The sequence below is a fragment of the Myotis lucifugus genome, unplaced genomic scaffold (assembly GCF_000147115.1).
Source record: "Myotis lucifugus unplaced genomic scaffold, Myoluc2.0 scaffold_41, whole genome shotgun sequence".
NCBI lineage: Eukaryota > Metazoa > Chordata > Mammalia > Chiroptera > Vespertilionidae > Myotis > Myotis lucifugus.
In genome coordinates this window covers 7,687,229-7,702,811 of record NW_005871089.1, presented here as the reverse complement: position 1 = coordinate 7,702,811, position 15,583 = coordinate 7,687,229, and the positions used below count along the sequence as shown (strand labels likewise).

General features: G+C 43.7%; 1 protein-coding gene across 1 annotated transcript in view; it reads left to right on the top strand.

The window, feature by feature from the left end:
* HMG20A (high mobility group 20A) overlaps window positions 1–15,583 on the top strand; it is a 137,402-nt gene that overhangs the window by 46,302 nt on the left and 75,517 nt on the right. Inside the window, exon 2 of the mRNA XM_006087917.3 lies at window positions 12,787–12,879. Within this exon, the coding sequence (XP_006087979.1) occupies window positions 12,791–12,879 (89 nt within the window). The 5' untranslated portion in view covers window positions 12,787–12,790. The remainder of the gene's footprint in view (window positions 1–12,786; window positions 12,880–15,583) is intronic.

Sequence of the window (15,583 nt, the reverse complement as noted above, 5' to 3'; positions counted from 1 at the left end):
AGTGCTATGTACTTCTTTTTCAGTACTCCTTTCGCCATGTCCCATATGTTTTGAGTGGTTGTGTGTCCCTTTTCCTTTGTTTCCAGGAAGTTTTTAATTTTTTGTTTGATCTCATTGGTAACCCATTCATCCTATCTAATAATAGAGAAACATGGTAATTAACCGTAACTTCACTACCCTTCCCATTGGCTAATCAGCGAGATATGCAAATTAACTGCCAACCAAGATGGCGGCCAGCAGCCAGGCAGCTGAAGCGAACAGGAGGCTTGCTTGCTCCAGTGATGGAGGAAGCCAAGGTTCCCTGCCTGCCACCACCCAGCTCTCAGCTGCACTCTAAGCAACTATGTTGCAATTATAGAAGCTAAACAAGCCGGCCTCGGAGCTGGAGCTGAAACAGTATTTCAATTATAGAACCCAAACAAACCCAGATCAGCAGCCGAGGTCTCAGAGCTGGAGCCAAGCCTCAGAGCTAAAGCCGGCTCTCAGCTCCAGTGACAGCCATAGAAGGTAAATAAATCCCAGAATAAAAAAAAAAAGAAAAAAAGGAGAGGTTGGTAGCTTCAGTCGCCCGCCAGCCTGAAAACGGCCCTCAGCCCCTCACCCAGACTGGCCAGGCACCCCAGTGGGGACCCCACCCTGAAGGGGGTGTGACCAGTTGCAAACAGCCATCATCCCCTCATCCAGGCTGGCCAGGCACCCAAGCGGGACCCCTACTCTGATCCGGGACACCCTTCAGGGCAAACCAGCTGGCCCCCACCCATGCACCAGGCCTCTATCCTATGTAGTAAAAGGGTAATATGCCTCTCAGCACCAGGATCAGCGGAGCCGCGAGGCCTCCTGGCACCGGGATCAGTGGAGCCTCGAGGCCTCCTGGCACCGGGATCAACGGAGCCGCGAGACCTCCCGGCCTGGGATCAGCGGAGCAGCGAGGCCTCACTGCCCCGGTGTCAAGCGGAGCCGTAAGGCCTCCTGGTACCGGGATCAGCTGAGCTGCAAGGCCTCACTGCCCCGGTGTCAAGCGGAGCAGTGAGGCCTCCTAGCACCGGGATCAGCTGAGCCGCGAGGCCTCCTAGCACTGGGATCAGCGGAGCCGCGAGGCCTCCCAGCACTGGGATCAGCGGAGCCGCGAGGCCTCCTGGCCCCTGGAGCAGCGTGACAGGGGGCAGCACCCAAACCCCCTGATCGCCCTGCGGCTCTGTGTGTGACAGGGGGCGGGGCCACAACCTCCCTATCCGCCCTGCTCTGTTCATGACAGGGGAAGGCGCCCCAACCCCCTGATCGGCCCTGCTCTGTGCCTGATAGGGGGGAGCTCCCCAACCCCCTGATCGGCCCTGCTCTGTGGGTGATAGGGAGCGGCGCCCCAACGCCCTGATCCGCCCTGCTCTGTGTGTGACGGGGTGGAGCCCCAACCCCCTTCATCGGCCCTGCTCTGTGCGTGACAGGGGGGAGCTCCCCAACCCCCTGATCGGCCCTGCTCTGTGTGTGACAGGGGGCAGCGCCCAAACCCCCTGATCAGCCCTGCTCTGTGCGTGAGGGGGGGGGGGGCCACAACCTCTCCATCGACCCTGCCTTGAGTGTGACAGGAGGCGGTGCCCCAACCCCCCAATCGGCCCTACCCTGAGCGTGACTGGGGGTGGCATCGCAACCTCCCGATCCGCCCTGTTCTGTGCACGACAGGGGGTGGCGCCCCAACTCCCCAATCAGCCCTGCTCTGTGCCCGACCAGGGGCTGCACCTAGGGATTGGGCTTGCCCTCTGCCACCCGGGAGTGGGCCTAAGCCAGCAGGTCATTATCTCCCGAGGGGTCCCAGACTGTGAGAGGGCACAAGTGAGGCTGAGGGACACTCCCCACCCCACCCCCCACCAGTGCACAAGTTTTTGTGCACCGGGCCTCTAGTTGTTTAATAATATGCTATTTAGCTTCCATGAATTTGAGTGTTTTTTATTTTTTTTTATTGTAGCTGATTTCTGACTCCATGCCTTTGTGATCAGAGAAGATGCTTGGTATTATATCAAGCTTCTTGAATTTGTATAGACTTGTTTTGTGCCCTAACATGTGTTCTTTTTTTGAGAATGTTCCATGTGTGCTTGAGAAGAATGTATATTCTGTTGCTTTGGGGTGACATGTTCTGTAAATACCAGTTAGATCCATCTGATCTAGTTTGTCATTTAAGGCCTCTGTTTGCTTGTTCATTTTTTTTCTGGAAGATCTATCCAGTGATGTCAGTGAGGTGTTAAGTCCCCTACTATGACTGTATTGCTGTCAGTCTCTCCCATAAAGTCTGTTAAGAGTTTTTTATGTACTTTGGTCCTCCTATATTGGGTGCTTATATGTTTACAGGGGTTCTGTTTTCTTGTTGAATCATTCCCTTTAGTATTATGAAGTGGCCTTCTTTGTCTCTTGTTATGGCCTTTGTTTGAAGTCTGTTTTGTCTGATACGAGTATTGCTACCCTAGCTTTTTTTTCCCTTTCCATTTGCATGGAATATATTTTGCCATCCCTTCACTTTCATTCTGTGTATATCTTTTGTTCTGAGTTGGGTCTCTTATAGACAGCATAATATGGATCATGTTTTCTTTTTTCTTTTTCTTTTTCTTTTTAAGTGATGATTTTTTTTTAATATATTTTATTGATTTTTTACAGACAGGAAGGGAGAGGGTTAGAGAGTTAGAAACATCAATGAGAGAGAAACATCGATCAGCTGCCTTCTGCACACCCCCTGCTGGGGATGTGCCCGCAACCAAGGTACATGCCCTTGACCGGAATCTAACCTGGGACCCTTGAGTCCACAGGTCAACGCTCTATCCACTGAGAGCCAAACCGGTTAGGGCTGGGTCATGTTTTCTTATCCATTCAGTCTCCCCATGTCTTTGGACTGGAGCATTTAATCAATATACATTTAAAGTTATTGACAGGTATGTATTTATTGCCATTTTTATTTTCTTTATGCCTATGGTCCTCTCTTTCTCCTTTTCTTCTTAACATTTCTTGCATTGCTGTTTTGGTGATAATGTATTTATTCAACCTTTCTTTGTCTGGAAAGCTTTTTATTTCATTTTAAATTGTAAATGATAGCCTTGCTGGATACAGTAATCTTGGATTTAGGTCCTTGCTTTTCATTACTTTGAGGATTTCATGCCACTCCCTTCTGGCCTGAAGTGTTTCTATTAAGAAGTCAGCTGACAATGTAATGGGAACTCCTTTGTAGGTAATTTTCTGTTTCTCTCTTGCTGTCTTTGAGATTCTTTCTTTGTCTTCAACATTTGCCATTTTAATTATGGTGTGTCTAGGTGTAGATCTGTTTGGGTTCATCTTGATTTGGGATTCTCTGTGCCTCCTGAACTTGTGTGGCATTTTCCTTCACCAGGTTGGGTTTTCTGTCATTATTTCTTTAAATGGGTTCTCTGTTCCTTGCTCTCCCTCTTCCCCTCCTGGTATTCCTATATTGCGAATTTTGTTACATTTCATGTTGTCCCAGAGCTCCCTTAAGCTATCTTCCTGCTTTTTAATTCTTTTTTTTATTTGCTGCTCTAATTGGGTATTTATTTCTACCTTTTCTTCCAAATCGCTGATTTGTTCTTCTGCTTCATCCACTCTGTGCTTTTATTTTTTTTAAATATATTTTTATTGATTTTTTACAGAGAGAAAGGGAGAGAGATAGAGAGTCAGAAACATCGATGAGAGAGAAACATCGATCAGCTGCCTCCTGCACACCTCCCACTGGGGATGTGCCCGCAACCAAGGTACATGCCCTTGACCGGAATCGAACCTGGGACCTTTCAGTCCGCAGGCCGACGCTCTATCCACTGAGCCAAACCGGTCTTGGCCCAATCTGCGCTTTTTAAAATATATTTTTTTATTGATTTCAGAAAGGAAGTGAAAGGAAAAGAGAGATAGAAACATCAATGATAAGAGAAAATCATTGATTGACTGCCTTCTGCACGCCCTCACTGGGGATTGAGCCTGCAATCCAGGCATGTGCCCTGACCGGGAATCGAACCATGACCTCCTGGTTCATAGGCTGATGCTCAGTCACTGAGCCATGCCAGCTGGGCCATTCAATGTACTTTTAATACTTTCCCATGTGTTCTTCATTTCTGTCTGGTTCTTGTTCATAGCCTCTATTCCCCTTTTCATGCTGTTGTAATTTTCACTACATTCCTTAAGCATCTTTATAACCATTGCTTTGAATTCTATGTCTGATAGGTTGCTTGCCTCCATCTCATTTAGTTCTTTTTCTGGACATTCCTTCTTTTCTCTCATTTGGGTATTATGTCTTTGTCTCCCCATTTTATCTATCTCTTTGTATTTGCTTCTGTGTATTAGCTATAACTGTTATGCCTCCCTGTCTTTGTGGGATGGCCTCATGTAGAAATTGTCTTGAGGGGTTCAATGGTGTAATCTCTTTGTTCACCTGAGCTGGATGCTCTAGGATTGCCCGTGTGTGTGTGTGTGTGTGTGTGTGTGTGTGTGTGTGTGTTATCTGGGCTCTCCTGTTGTAATTGGGACTTGATTGTTGATGTCTCATTAGTGGGAAGGATCACCCCTCCAACTTGCTGCCAGTGTGGATCAACCAGCTGTTATATAGATGCTGACAGAATGGAGTAAGACAACAGGGCCAAACCAAAAACACCATGAAAATCAAGCTACTCGATGCAGTAACAACAGGAAAGATTAAAAAGGAAGAAGAAGCCCTGGCCGGCTTGGCTCAGTGGATAGAGCGTCAGCCTGCGGACTGAGGGGTCCCGGGTTCGATCCCGGCCAAGCACACATGCCTGGGTTGCGGGCTCGATCCCCAGTGGGGGGTGTGCAGGAGGCAGCCGATCAATGATTCTCTCTCATCATTGGTGTTTCTATCTCTCTCTCTCCTCTCCCTTCTCTCTGAAATCAATAAAGAAATATATTTTAAAAGGAAGAAGAAAAGAAAGCAACACACAGGAAAAAATAAAAAGTATACTAAAAGACATGTGACCAAAGATTTAGAGGGGATATACAAAAAAATAGAGAGAGAAAGAAGAAGATGAAAAGATGCCTAAATAGAGGTAAGGAAAATGCTAAAAGAACTACTATAGGAGGAAAAAAGAAGAGGAAACAAAATAAATGAAGTAACATTAATGGAATTAAAACAGTAATAATGACTATATTAATTTCTAGATAGGAAAAGTAAAATAGAAAAGAAATGAGAATAAAGAAAAGCAAAACTAAGAAAAATTAATAACAATTATAGGCTAAAGTAGAATAGAATCAAAGGAAACAAAGAAATTAGAGATATGCAAGAAGAAAGAGAAAAAAAAGGAGACAAAAAACAAACAGAAAACAAAACACAGAAAATCCACTCTCTCTGTCACACACACACATACACACACACACACACACACACCAAAAAGCAAAACCATACACACTCAAAGACCTTTGGGTCCGCTTTTCGTGGGGCTCACTGGATTTTGCTCTAATGTTGTTGAATCTGGTTCCTGGGCCTCCTAGAAGCTACTCTAGTGCAGGTGAATGTGAGTCTCTGGCCCTGGGCAACCTGATTGAGGTCCGAGAGGTTGAAGCCCCTAGTTGTCCAATAGTCGGGGACCCCTTATCCCAGAGGCTAGGTCTGCCTTGAGTCTTCCCCCAATCAGAGTTGTATGTATCCACCTTGATTGTCTCTGTTCTGAGCTGTACTCTCTTCTGCCACAGAACTGGTCCCTCAGATGTCCACTGCAGGTGCTCAGGGGGTCAGCAAGTATGTGGGGTCAGCAGGGGTGCACTATTGAGGTCCTGCTGGCATTCCACCAGCTGGTGGACCCATGATGGTGTCCAAGGCTAGTCTGGATGGTGACAAGGCTGTGCTTCTAGCTGCTGCAGCTCCCTCCTTCAAGATGGCGTGGTTTCTGAGCCAGAGCATTACCACCAGGGGAGTGCCTGTGGTGCTGGCAGGTTCTCTTTGTCCAGGACAGCCTGATCCACCCACCCCCAAGGTCCCTGCGAGATCTAACTATCCCTCACACACACCATGCACTTTCACACACACCCTTCTCACTCCCATACTCACTCAGACTCTGCTTAACTCCAGTCCTGCCAGCTGCCATGTTTAATCCCTCTTCAAGTCTTAAAGACAGTTCTGAGGTCTTTTCTGGTGTCCTTCTGGTCTTGTGGGAAAGTAGCCAGGGTGTCTTTTTACCTTGGGTAAAAAACTGAAACATAACTTAGGTCAAAATGTTATCTTTAGCCTGCTGGAGGTCTGGACCCTGTAACCATTCAGGTCCAGGTTACTGTCTTCTGCTGCCTCACAGGTGTGAAGAGAGGTGGAGAGGTAGAGGTAACTCTCACAGACACCAGGGAGGTATTATTGAACAGCCCCCTGAGTCAGAGGGAGAGGGCTGTCCTCACCTTGGTACTTGTCATGCTCATATAAATGAATTTACACGAGAGACTTTGATTGCATTGTGATAAAGCCATTATATTAAAAAATTAAAGCATGCATAGCATATTTATTAAAGACTCGAGGCAAGCACAGATGAGCTCTCAGCTAATCTGAAGGGCAAGTTGGGTGGGGATTCAAGACATAATATACCCTCCTATCTATAGGTTTTTAAATTTCACTGCTGAATATCTTGGTATGGATTAATTTTCAAGGTCCCTTTTTGTTGTGGCCTTTCCAAAATTCATGAGAAGCACCTGGCCATTTTATCTTGCCAAGCCTTGAGACTGCTAGCTTTTGTTTCTAGGGAATAAAAAAATAAAACTGGCTCTTTTTTTCCCTTTCCTCTCCCTGATTTTTTTTTTTTTTTTTTTTTAATGAGTGAGAAGTAGAAGACTCCTCCTTCTCTCTCCCTTCCCCCCTCCTTTCCTGCATTCTCTTATTAGGGACACTTTTAACCATTTGCTCTCAGGTGTCTTTGGTTTGGGGAAGATATTGGCTTGTTACTTACAAGCCAGCTGCTAATTGCCCACACTGCTTGGCCTTGTTTTAACTTTCCTGTCTCAGTTTCCCTGCCCTGAAATGTTCCTACCTTTTCATTATCCTGTAAGAGTAGAAGTATAGGGAGAGGGAAAGAGAGAGTCGGGGGGGTTGGGAGGGGAGAGAGAGAGAGAGGGGAGGGGGGGAGAGAGATGACTTCTAGAGCTAGGAATTAAAGCCAAAATTAATCAAAGTGATAAGGACCCTAGGTTTCACATTTTCTCTTCCAGGGTTTTATGAACCCTGAGAAAGAAGATACCTACTTAAAAAGGCTCCTGTGGCCTCTCATGCAAACTGCACTTCAGAAAGAAGTCTGCACTGAACTGCCTGCCTGCATTGTTTCTGCCATCTGAGCCAGCCCTTATAAAGGAGTTCCTGGAATCCTATTTCAACTGAGGCTTTCCACACCCAATCAGAGCTGTATATATCCCCATTCCAGAGAATGGCAGTTTTGCACCTCATTGTATACATTATAATCAAAGGAAGAGGCATAAAGGGGTTATATGAAATCCATTGGTGATAGAAATTGGAGGCCAGAGAAAGCAAAACAGGAAAACCTCTGGAATTGAGTAAAAAGTAAAATGAATAAACACTTCTTTTACATAGGTATGCACAGGATAGTTAACAGTCAACAATTAACATGATAGCAGTAACAAAGAGGGGATTTGTGATCTCCACTCTGGACAGTGGTTGTGCCTTGAGGTGTCCTGAGGGTTTAGAAAAAAGGAAATTACTTTGTTATTCCAAAGGCATTTTATCAGGTATGTTATCCTAGATGCAAAAAGACAGGCTCAGTTAAGGTGAAAATGGACCTTGGTTAGGAAAAATACTGCCCTAGGACATGACTACCACCATGAACTGCTTTTAGTTAGAAAGTTTTAATTCCAGACCATCTATTGTGGTTACTTTCTGTCTCTGAGTTTGTGAGGCCGCTACACAGGCCTCCCCTAAGCTTTTCATGTTTAATATGTGGCTCCTTTTTTTGTCCATGGCACTAGAGTTTTTATAAAGATGTCTGATTTTCCTTCTCAAAACATACAATCTTGCCCTGGCCAGTGTCGCTCAGTTGGTTGAGCATCATCCTATGCACATGCCCAGATTGTGGGTTCGGTCAGGCCAGGGTGTGTGTGTGAAACTCACATCAATGTTTTCCGTTCTCCCTCTCCCTTTTTTCCTCTCAATGACAGAAAACTTCCCCCACCTGGTGAAAGAAATAGACTTACAGGAAGTGCAGAGAGTCCCAAACAAGATGTACCCAAAGAGGCCCACACCAAGACACATCATAATTAAAATGCCTAAGGTTAAAGACAAAGAGAGAACCTTAAAAGCTACAAGAGAAAAGCAGTTATCTACAAGGGAGTGCCCATATGATATCAGCTGATTTTTCAATAGAAACTTTGCAGGCCAGAAGGGAGTGGTAAGAAATATTCAAAGTGATGAAAAGGGAGGGCCTACAACCAAGATTACTCTACCCAGCAAAGCTCTCATTTAGAATTGAAGGTCAGATAAAGACCCTAACAGACAAGAAAAAGCAAAAGGAGTTCACCACCACCAAACCAGTGTTACATGAAATGGTTTTTTGTGTGTGTTTTTTAAATATATTTTTATTGATTTCCCAGAGGAAAGGAGAGGGAGAGAGAAATAGAAATATCGATGATGAGAGAGAATCATTGATTGGCTGCATCTTGCATGCCCCCTACTGGGGATTGAGCCTGCAAACCTGTCATGTGCCCTTGACCAGAATGGAACCCAGGACCCTTCAGTTCACAGGCCGATGCTCTGTCCACTGAGCCAAACCGGCTAGGCCCATGAAATGTTAAAGGGTCTTCTTTAAGAAGAAGAAGAAAAAAGATTAAAAATATGAACAATAAAATGGCAATAAATACAATTGAATCTAAAAATTAAAATAAATGAACAAAATGAACTGATGAATAAAAGAGACCAGGTATGGAAACATAGAACAGATTGGTGAATCACAGAGGGAAGGACAGGGGTTGGAAGAGATTAACCAAAGGGAATAGATAGATAGATAGATAGATAGATAGATAGATAGATAGATACACACACACACTATCCAGGGACACTGACAATAGGCTGGTGAAGGCCTTGGGCGGGGTGGAATCTGGGTGGAGGAGAGCAATGAAAGGGGGAAAAGGGGACATCTGTAATACTCTCAACAATAAAGAATTAAAAATAAAAAAAAACAAAGTGTAAACCCCAAGGTAATACCATTTTTCCATTCTTCCACGTACATGATATACCCATTTACTTAAACACCAGTTGAGAACCAAAGTAGTATATTTCTTGGCCTTTGTACATATTGATCTTCTTTCCCCTTCCAGAGCAGCATTCATTACATTTCGTAAGTGCTTTGTATGGAATTTCAAAGTTCAGTGTGACCTCTCTACTGGGACATTATCAGGCACAGATGCCTGAAGGGCTTTTGGCAATCAGTGGCTTAGTATCCGTGATTTGGTTTAAGTCACCCCTCCAAGGACCATATGAAAGCAGTCTTACAGGATCCTAATCATATTCTTGGGAATTATTTTATTTTCCAACTTATTATAGTAGTTTAGAGGATTTTGTGTTTCACTAAACCAATTCCTCATTTCCTTCTTTTGTTAATCTTGGCCACTAACCTTCTACCTACTTTATTACTCATTTTTTAGGGACCTGACTATTCAGTAACACTAGAAAAATCACATCTGAAGCCAAGTTTATAAAAGGAAAAGGAAGAAATGTGTGTTCTCTGAACTTCCTTTGTTTATATAATCTGTTTATATGTTTAGGTTAGGTAGTCCAGCTGTCTCCCCATATTTCTAAAATAACTAGATATCTGGGAAACACCCAAAGAGGGTAGTGTTGTCCTAATGAATTAAAAGACCCTTAATCTGTCCACTTCTTTTGAGGTGTGGGAGTGACGCTGAGTATTGAGTTTCTTCAAAGGCCATCCTATATAATAAAGAGGTAATATGCAAATTGACCCTCACACCCTTGCATCACAAGATGGCCGGCAGGGGAGGGCAGTTGGGGGCGATTGGGCCAGCAGGGGAGCAGTTAGGTGTCAATCAGGCCAGCAAGGAAGTAGTTAGGGGGCAATCAGGCTGGCAGACAGAAGCATTAGGGGTGATCAGGCAGGCAGGCGAGTGGTTAGGAGCCAGCAGTCCCGGATTGTGAGAGGAGTCCCAGATTGTAGAGATGCAGGCTGGGCTGAGGGACACCTCCACCCACCGTGCACGAATTTCATGCACCTGGCCTCTAGTATATTTATAAGGAGACTTTTAGAAAGAAGCCAGTAAAATGAGTCCTTTTAAGGTTTGGGGGTATATATCTGACTATTTGAATGTTTGCTCTTGGTATACAGTTTGACTGTATGCCATCTAATTGATAGTTTTCTTTTGGTAAGATAAATATTGGTTTAAGGTTATATTAGTAGTCTTTAAAGCCTGGGCTCTAATCTGGCCTGTGAATAAAATTTAAGTACACTTGTGTCAGGATTATTCTAGAAAACATCTAGAATGGATTTTTGCAGGATTTGTTACAGCTACAGCCCCCTGTAAGCTCTCTATCTTGAGGAATTGAAAAGGACTAGCAAGCACATGAAAGAAACTCTTTACTGCGTTGCGGAAGAGAAGTTCCTCTCTATGCCTTCCATGCTTTACCCACTATAATGGGTAGAAGGTAAACAGAGATGCAGTTTTTTCACATTAAACTATTTATTGAACTTGGTCTGCTAAATAAATTTAGAAGTAAAAATGAGAAAATAAAAATAAGTAAATCATTCATTTGGAAGTAAATTTATTGAATAGTTAGAATAGGGTGTCATGTCATCTGCATTTTCTTATTTCCACCTCAATAGGATGAATTCTAGATCTATTTAGGCTGCTGTGCTTTCCTTTTGATTGCTAGTTCACGGGGTATCTTTGGCAGCAGCACCTGAAATAACTATGGAAGGAGCTCCCAAGTGAACTCCTAATTTGCATCTCAGTTCTCCCAGTTGATTGCAGCACTATTTCTTGCATGGTTTTCAGTTCCCCTTATGTGACTAATGTTTGGGGTCACTTTTGATTGTTTTGTTTGAATATCACTTTCATTATGAATGGAAGGCTGCTGCTTTTAGCAATGTGGAGTAAAGCTCTGGGTGGTAAGCACTGAAGGGAAAAAACACATTTTTGTAGTGTGTGGGAACCCTAATCAGAGTATGCCAGATGACCAAGGCCAATTTGCCATACGCATGCGTGCAGGCAAGGACACAACCGTATTATTAGGTGAAAGGCCCCTTTGCCCTACGCCTGTGGGAGGGCAATGACTCAGTAGTAGCAATATACGCACTGCACAAATGCACCCTTATGTAACCTGTTTATGTTAATGTAGCACTAGCGTCACTAAGGGGCATGAGGCCTCTTTTGTTTGAGTATATAACACTAATTGGCAGGAGTCTCTTTTGTTTGAGTATGTATAAGCTGCCACTAACCAGCCGGTGCTTACTTTTGTGGGGCTATTTTGAAGAACTCCTTTGTCTGATGGCTCCTTCTGTAGCAATGGCTACTTGGTCTACATTAAAGTTTCTCTTATATATACCTACACCTTCTCATGTCTCCACCTAATACCCAGCATCCAAGGAGCTGTGCTCCCACATATGCTAAATGAAATTACTCTCTTTGTCCCTATCCCTTATCCTCTCAGTCTGATAACCTCAAGTTTTAGTGATTTATTTGTTTTCTTCAAGTTAGCTTAGTTTCCTGTACCCAGATATATCTATTTTTGTTACTCATCATAGTGATGTAGAGTATATTTCTGACCTAGAAGTATGGTTTCTTTAACTGAACCACATCATTATGCCTTCTATCCTCCACTTCCTTGGCATTATTTCCTTTTAGCGGGCTCAGTTTGTCATCATTTAATCTAAGGATAATTTATTTGGGACTGAGAACTGGTAAAGCTGTAATAATAATAATACCTTTCTTTATATAATAACTAGAGGCCCGATGCACGAAATTCGTGCAAGAGTAGGCCTTCCTTCTCCAGGCTGCCAGCACCAGCTTCCCTCTGGCCACCGGCAGGCACCGGGACCTCAGCTTTCCTCGCAGCCTCCACTTCGTCCGGAAGAACGTCCGGTCTAATTAATATATTACGCTTTTATTATTATAGATACTCAAAGCACTTACCGTCTATTAGCCTTTCTCTGTTTAGGAAGCACTTTCAGTTTAATCCTTTACAATAATCCTGTGCATAGGTCAGTAATTTTGTCTAAGATAATGAGATGGTATCTCAAAGAGGTTGAATAACTTGCTCAGGGTTGCAGTACTGCTTAACAATTTCTACAGGAAATGAAGAATACTTTTAAAGATATTCTGAATAAATAAAAAAGGAATTTTCCATACTGTGTCTGGGTTGTAAAAAAATCTAACTATTTTAAGTCTGTTTAGTTGATTAAGACCAGGACTGAAAGCCCATTTTTTTAAACATATTTTTATATATTTCAGAAAGGAAGGGAGAGGGAGAGAGAGAAACATCAATGATGAGGGAGAATCATTGATCGGCTGCCTTCTGCATGCCCCCCACTGGGTATTGAGCCCATAAACCAGGCATGTGCCCTTGAGCAGAATTGAACCTGGGACCCTTCAGTCTGCAGGCTGAGGCTCTGTCCACTGAAAGCCCATTCTTTAACCATAGAGTTTAAATTGATGTGTCCGAGTCAAGAAGATAAATAATCAGGTCAGTTTCTATTCTGCTGCTGATGTGATAAAGTTAAGGAAGGCTAGCTCTTAAATTAGTGAAACTTGAACTGGAAGTAATTAAGCCATTAATTATTTTTTATTCTTTCTTTCTGTTAGAGAGATGGAAACTTTGATGACTAGTTCCACGCTGCCTTCCCTTTATGCAGAGGAAGATGGCTCCAAGGAGAATAGTGATCTGGCTACAACCCGGTAAGCAGCTGCATTGGGACACTGTGCCTCTGCCTAGGCTTCAAAACAAAGCTTCTGACAAAGTATAGGTGCTAAAGAGGCAGTTTATATCATAAGAATAGAAGGTAGGTTGTTGCACTTTGCAGAGAGAACTATTATAATCTGCATTCAACTGTCACTTGCAGTGCTCTGGCTCCTGTGAACAGTAATATGTGGGGTCTAGCAAACATCAGCAACTCACGGTTAAGAGAATTACATAGTCAGCTTTAAGGAAATATCTATCACAGGATTAGCTCTGAAAATGAAATGCATCTTCTGTTTGAATTGCCACAGATATCAAAACAGTTATCCCCGAGAGGTCTGATTTTTTTTTTTTTAAGATCATATTTTTTAAAATATGGTTATTTCTTCAAAGTACCTTGGAGCTGTAGCTGACTTCTTTTCTTTTTTATTCTCCTACTAGAGGCCTGGTGCACGAAAATTCGTGCACTTGAGGGGGGGGGGGGACAGTCCCTCAGCCCGGCCTGCACCCTCTCACAATCCAGGACCCCTCAGGTAGAGTCCCTAGGCCTTGCCTGAGATCAGGGGCTTTCTTTCCCCTGGCTGCAGGCAGCTGGCCCCACTCCTGCCGCTGCTACTGCTTGCCATCTGTGCAGCGCTGCCTCCCTCTCCCCTGCCACTGGTGACCTCCCTCTGCAGGCAACAGGCGTGCGGTGCGATGGCTTGACTGGCCTGGGCCTCCCTCTGCGGGGTGATTCCTGGCCGGACACACACCTGCCACAGAGTTGCCGCCAGTGGCCTGGGCCTCCCTCTTTCTTTGCTGGGGAACGGGGCCAGCCCTGTGAGGGGCCATCAGACTACCTGCTTGCCCCTATCCACTGGCCTGCCTACCTGATCGCCCCTAACCACTTGCCTGCCTACCTGATCACCCCTAAGTGCTAGTCTGCCTACCTGATCACCCCTAACCACTCTGCCAGCCTGCTTGATCACCCCTAACCGCTTGCTTGGGGGCGGGGCCAGCCTAGGGAGGGGTCTTGGTGGTTCTGGTCTCTGGTCATTCCAGTTGTTACACTTGTTATATAGGATATCATTAACTTTGCTATGTTCGCACAGGTAAGTAAAGGGATATAGAAAAGGGCTAGAGAACTATGGACTTAGGCAGCAGAGTGGTGATTACAGAAATGGAGGGGGATGGATGGAGGTGAAAGAGGGCATAGAGGGTGTTTAAGCATTAGCCAGTGACAGCGATGGGAGCTGTGAAAGAATTCACAACTAAGAGAAGAGATGCAGAGATGAAATTTATTTTACTTTCTAAGGGAGGAAAGGGTCAGTGTATTGCTAGTCAATACAGGGCAGGGAACAAAGAGGGGCTTCTGCTTTTAAAGAGCAAGCAATTGCAGTTGCTAAGCGACAAGGAAGGAAGGCGGATTTTGTTGAAGGTGAGCAGATACCAGGGGGTTGTCTTGAAAAGTTAGTTTGTTTGCTTTCCAGGAGACAGTCCAGCAGATGTCCTAAGGAGGTGTCTTATCAGTATTTTTCCCAATAAAACAAGCTCAGAGCAAAAGTTATGAAGAGTTCAAAAGAGGCTTGTTTGAATTTTCTACTAAGTAGAGACTCCTTGGTGAGAACTACCCCTGAGAAGTTAGAACAGCAGGGAGGAGAGGGATGCCAGAATGTATCTTGAGAGTAGGTTATCTTGTCCCACAGTTTGAACAGAGGAGCTGTTTGAATCAGAGGAGCCAACAGTCTTAGGGTTTAATTACCAGGTGCTTCTCATAAATTGTGAAAGGCCTCTGAGAATAGGGAAAGAAAGCTAGGAGATACTTAAGATGTAGAATGGAGAGAACTTAATGGGTTTCAAAGGTGATGGAAAATTTTTAATATTTTTTTTAAAGGGCTATACTTGAAACCCATAAAAATCTGTTACACTTTAACTTTTATGTTTTCTATTTAGAAATTATTTGCCAAAGAAGAAATATATTCACTAATAGATTGAAGTGCTAGCTAATCCCCAAAATGAATTATTTTAATATTAGCTAGAGCTCTTTAAAATAGAGTACACTTTGTAATTCTGTTTCCTTTCTTAAAATTTATTTTCTACCTCATTAATATCTGCCTCTCACTTTACTATATTCAGTCTTGTTCTCCAAGACTTTGCTAAAGTCTGCCTATTGCTACATCCAATTCATTCAATAAAAACTTTTCTGGGTGTCTACTATGTACATACACTGTTCTAGGTACCATATATTACTAGTAAGCAATGATCAAAACAGACATAAATCCCAGCCCCTGTAGAGCTCAAATCCTACCAGGGAAGTCAGACAAAGAAAACAGGATAAATAAGTAAAATACATACTGTGTTGATAAGAACTATAAATTAAAATAACTATAGATTAAAGATAATAACTATGGATTAAAAGAACTATAGGTCAGTTTTAGATAGGATGGCCCAGAAAGACTTTAATGAGAAAATGACTTTAATAAAGGCCTGAAGAAAGGAAGGTAACTAGCCTGCAGTTATTCTAGGTAGAGGGAGGAATGAATACCAAAGGTAGATGTGTTTCTGCCTTTTAGAAATAGCCAAGAGGCCAGTGTGGCTGGAGCAAAGTATGTGAGGGAAAGAGGAGTAATTGAGGACTACTTCACTGCTTCTCAGACTGTAATGTACATATGCATTGCCTACAGAGTTTATTAAAATGTAGGTTCTGGAGTCAGTATGGGAGAT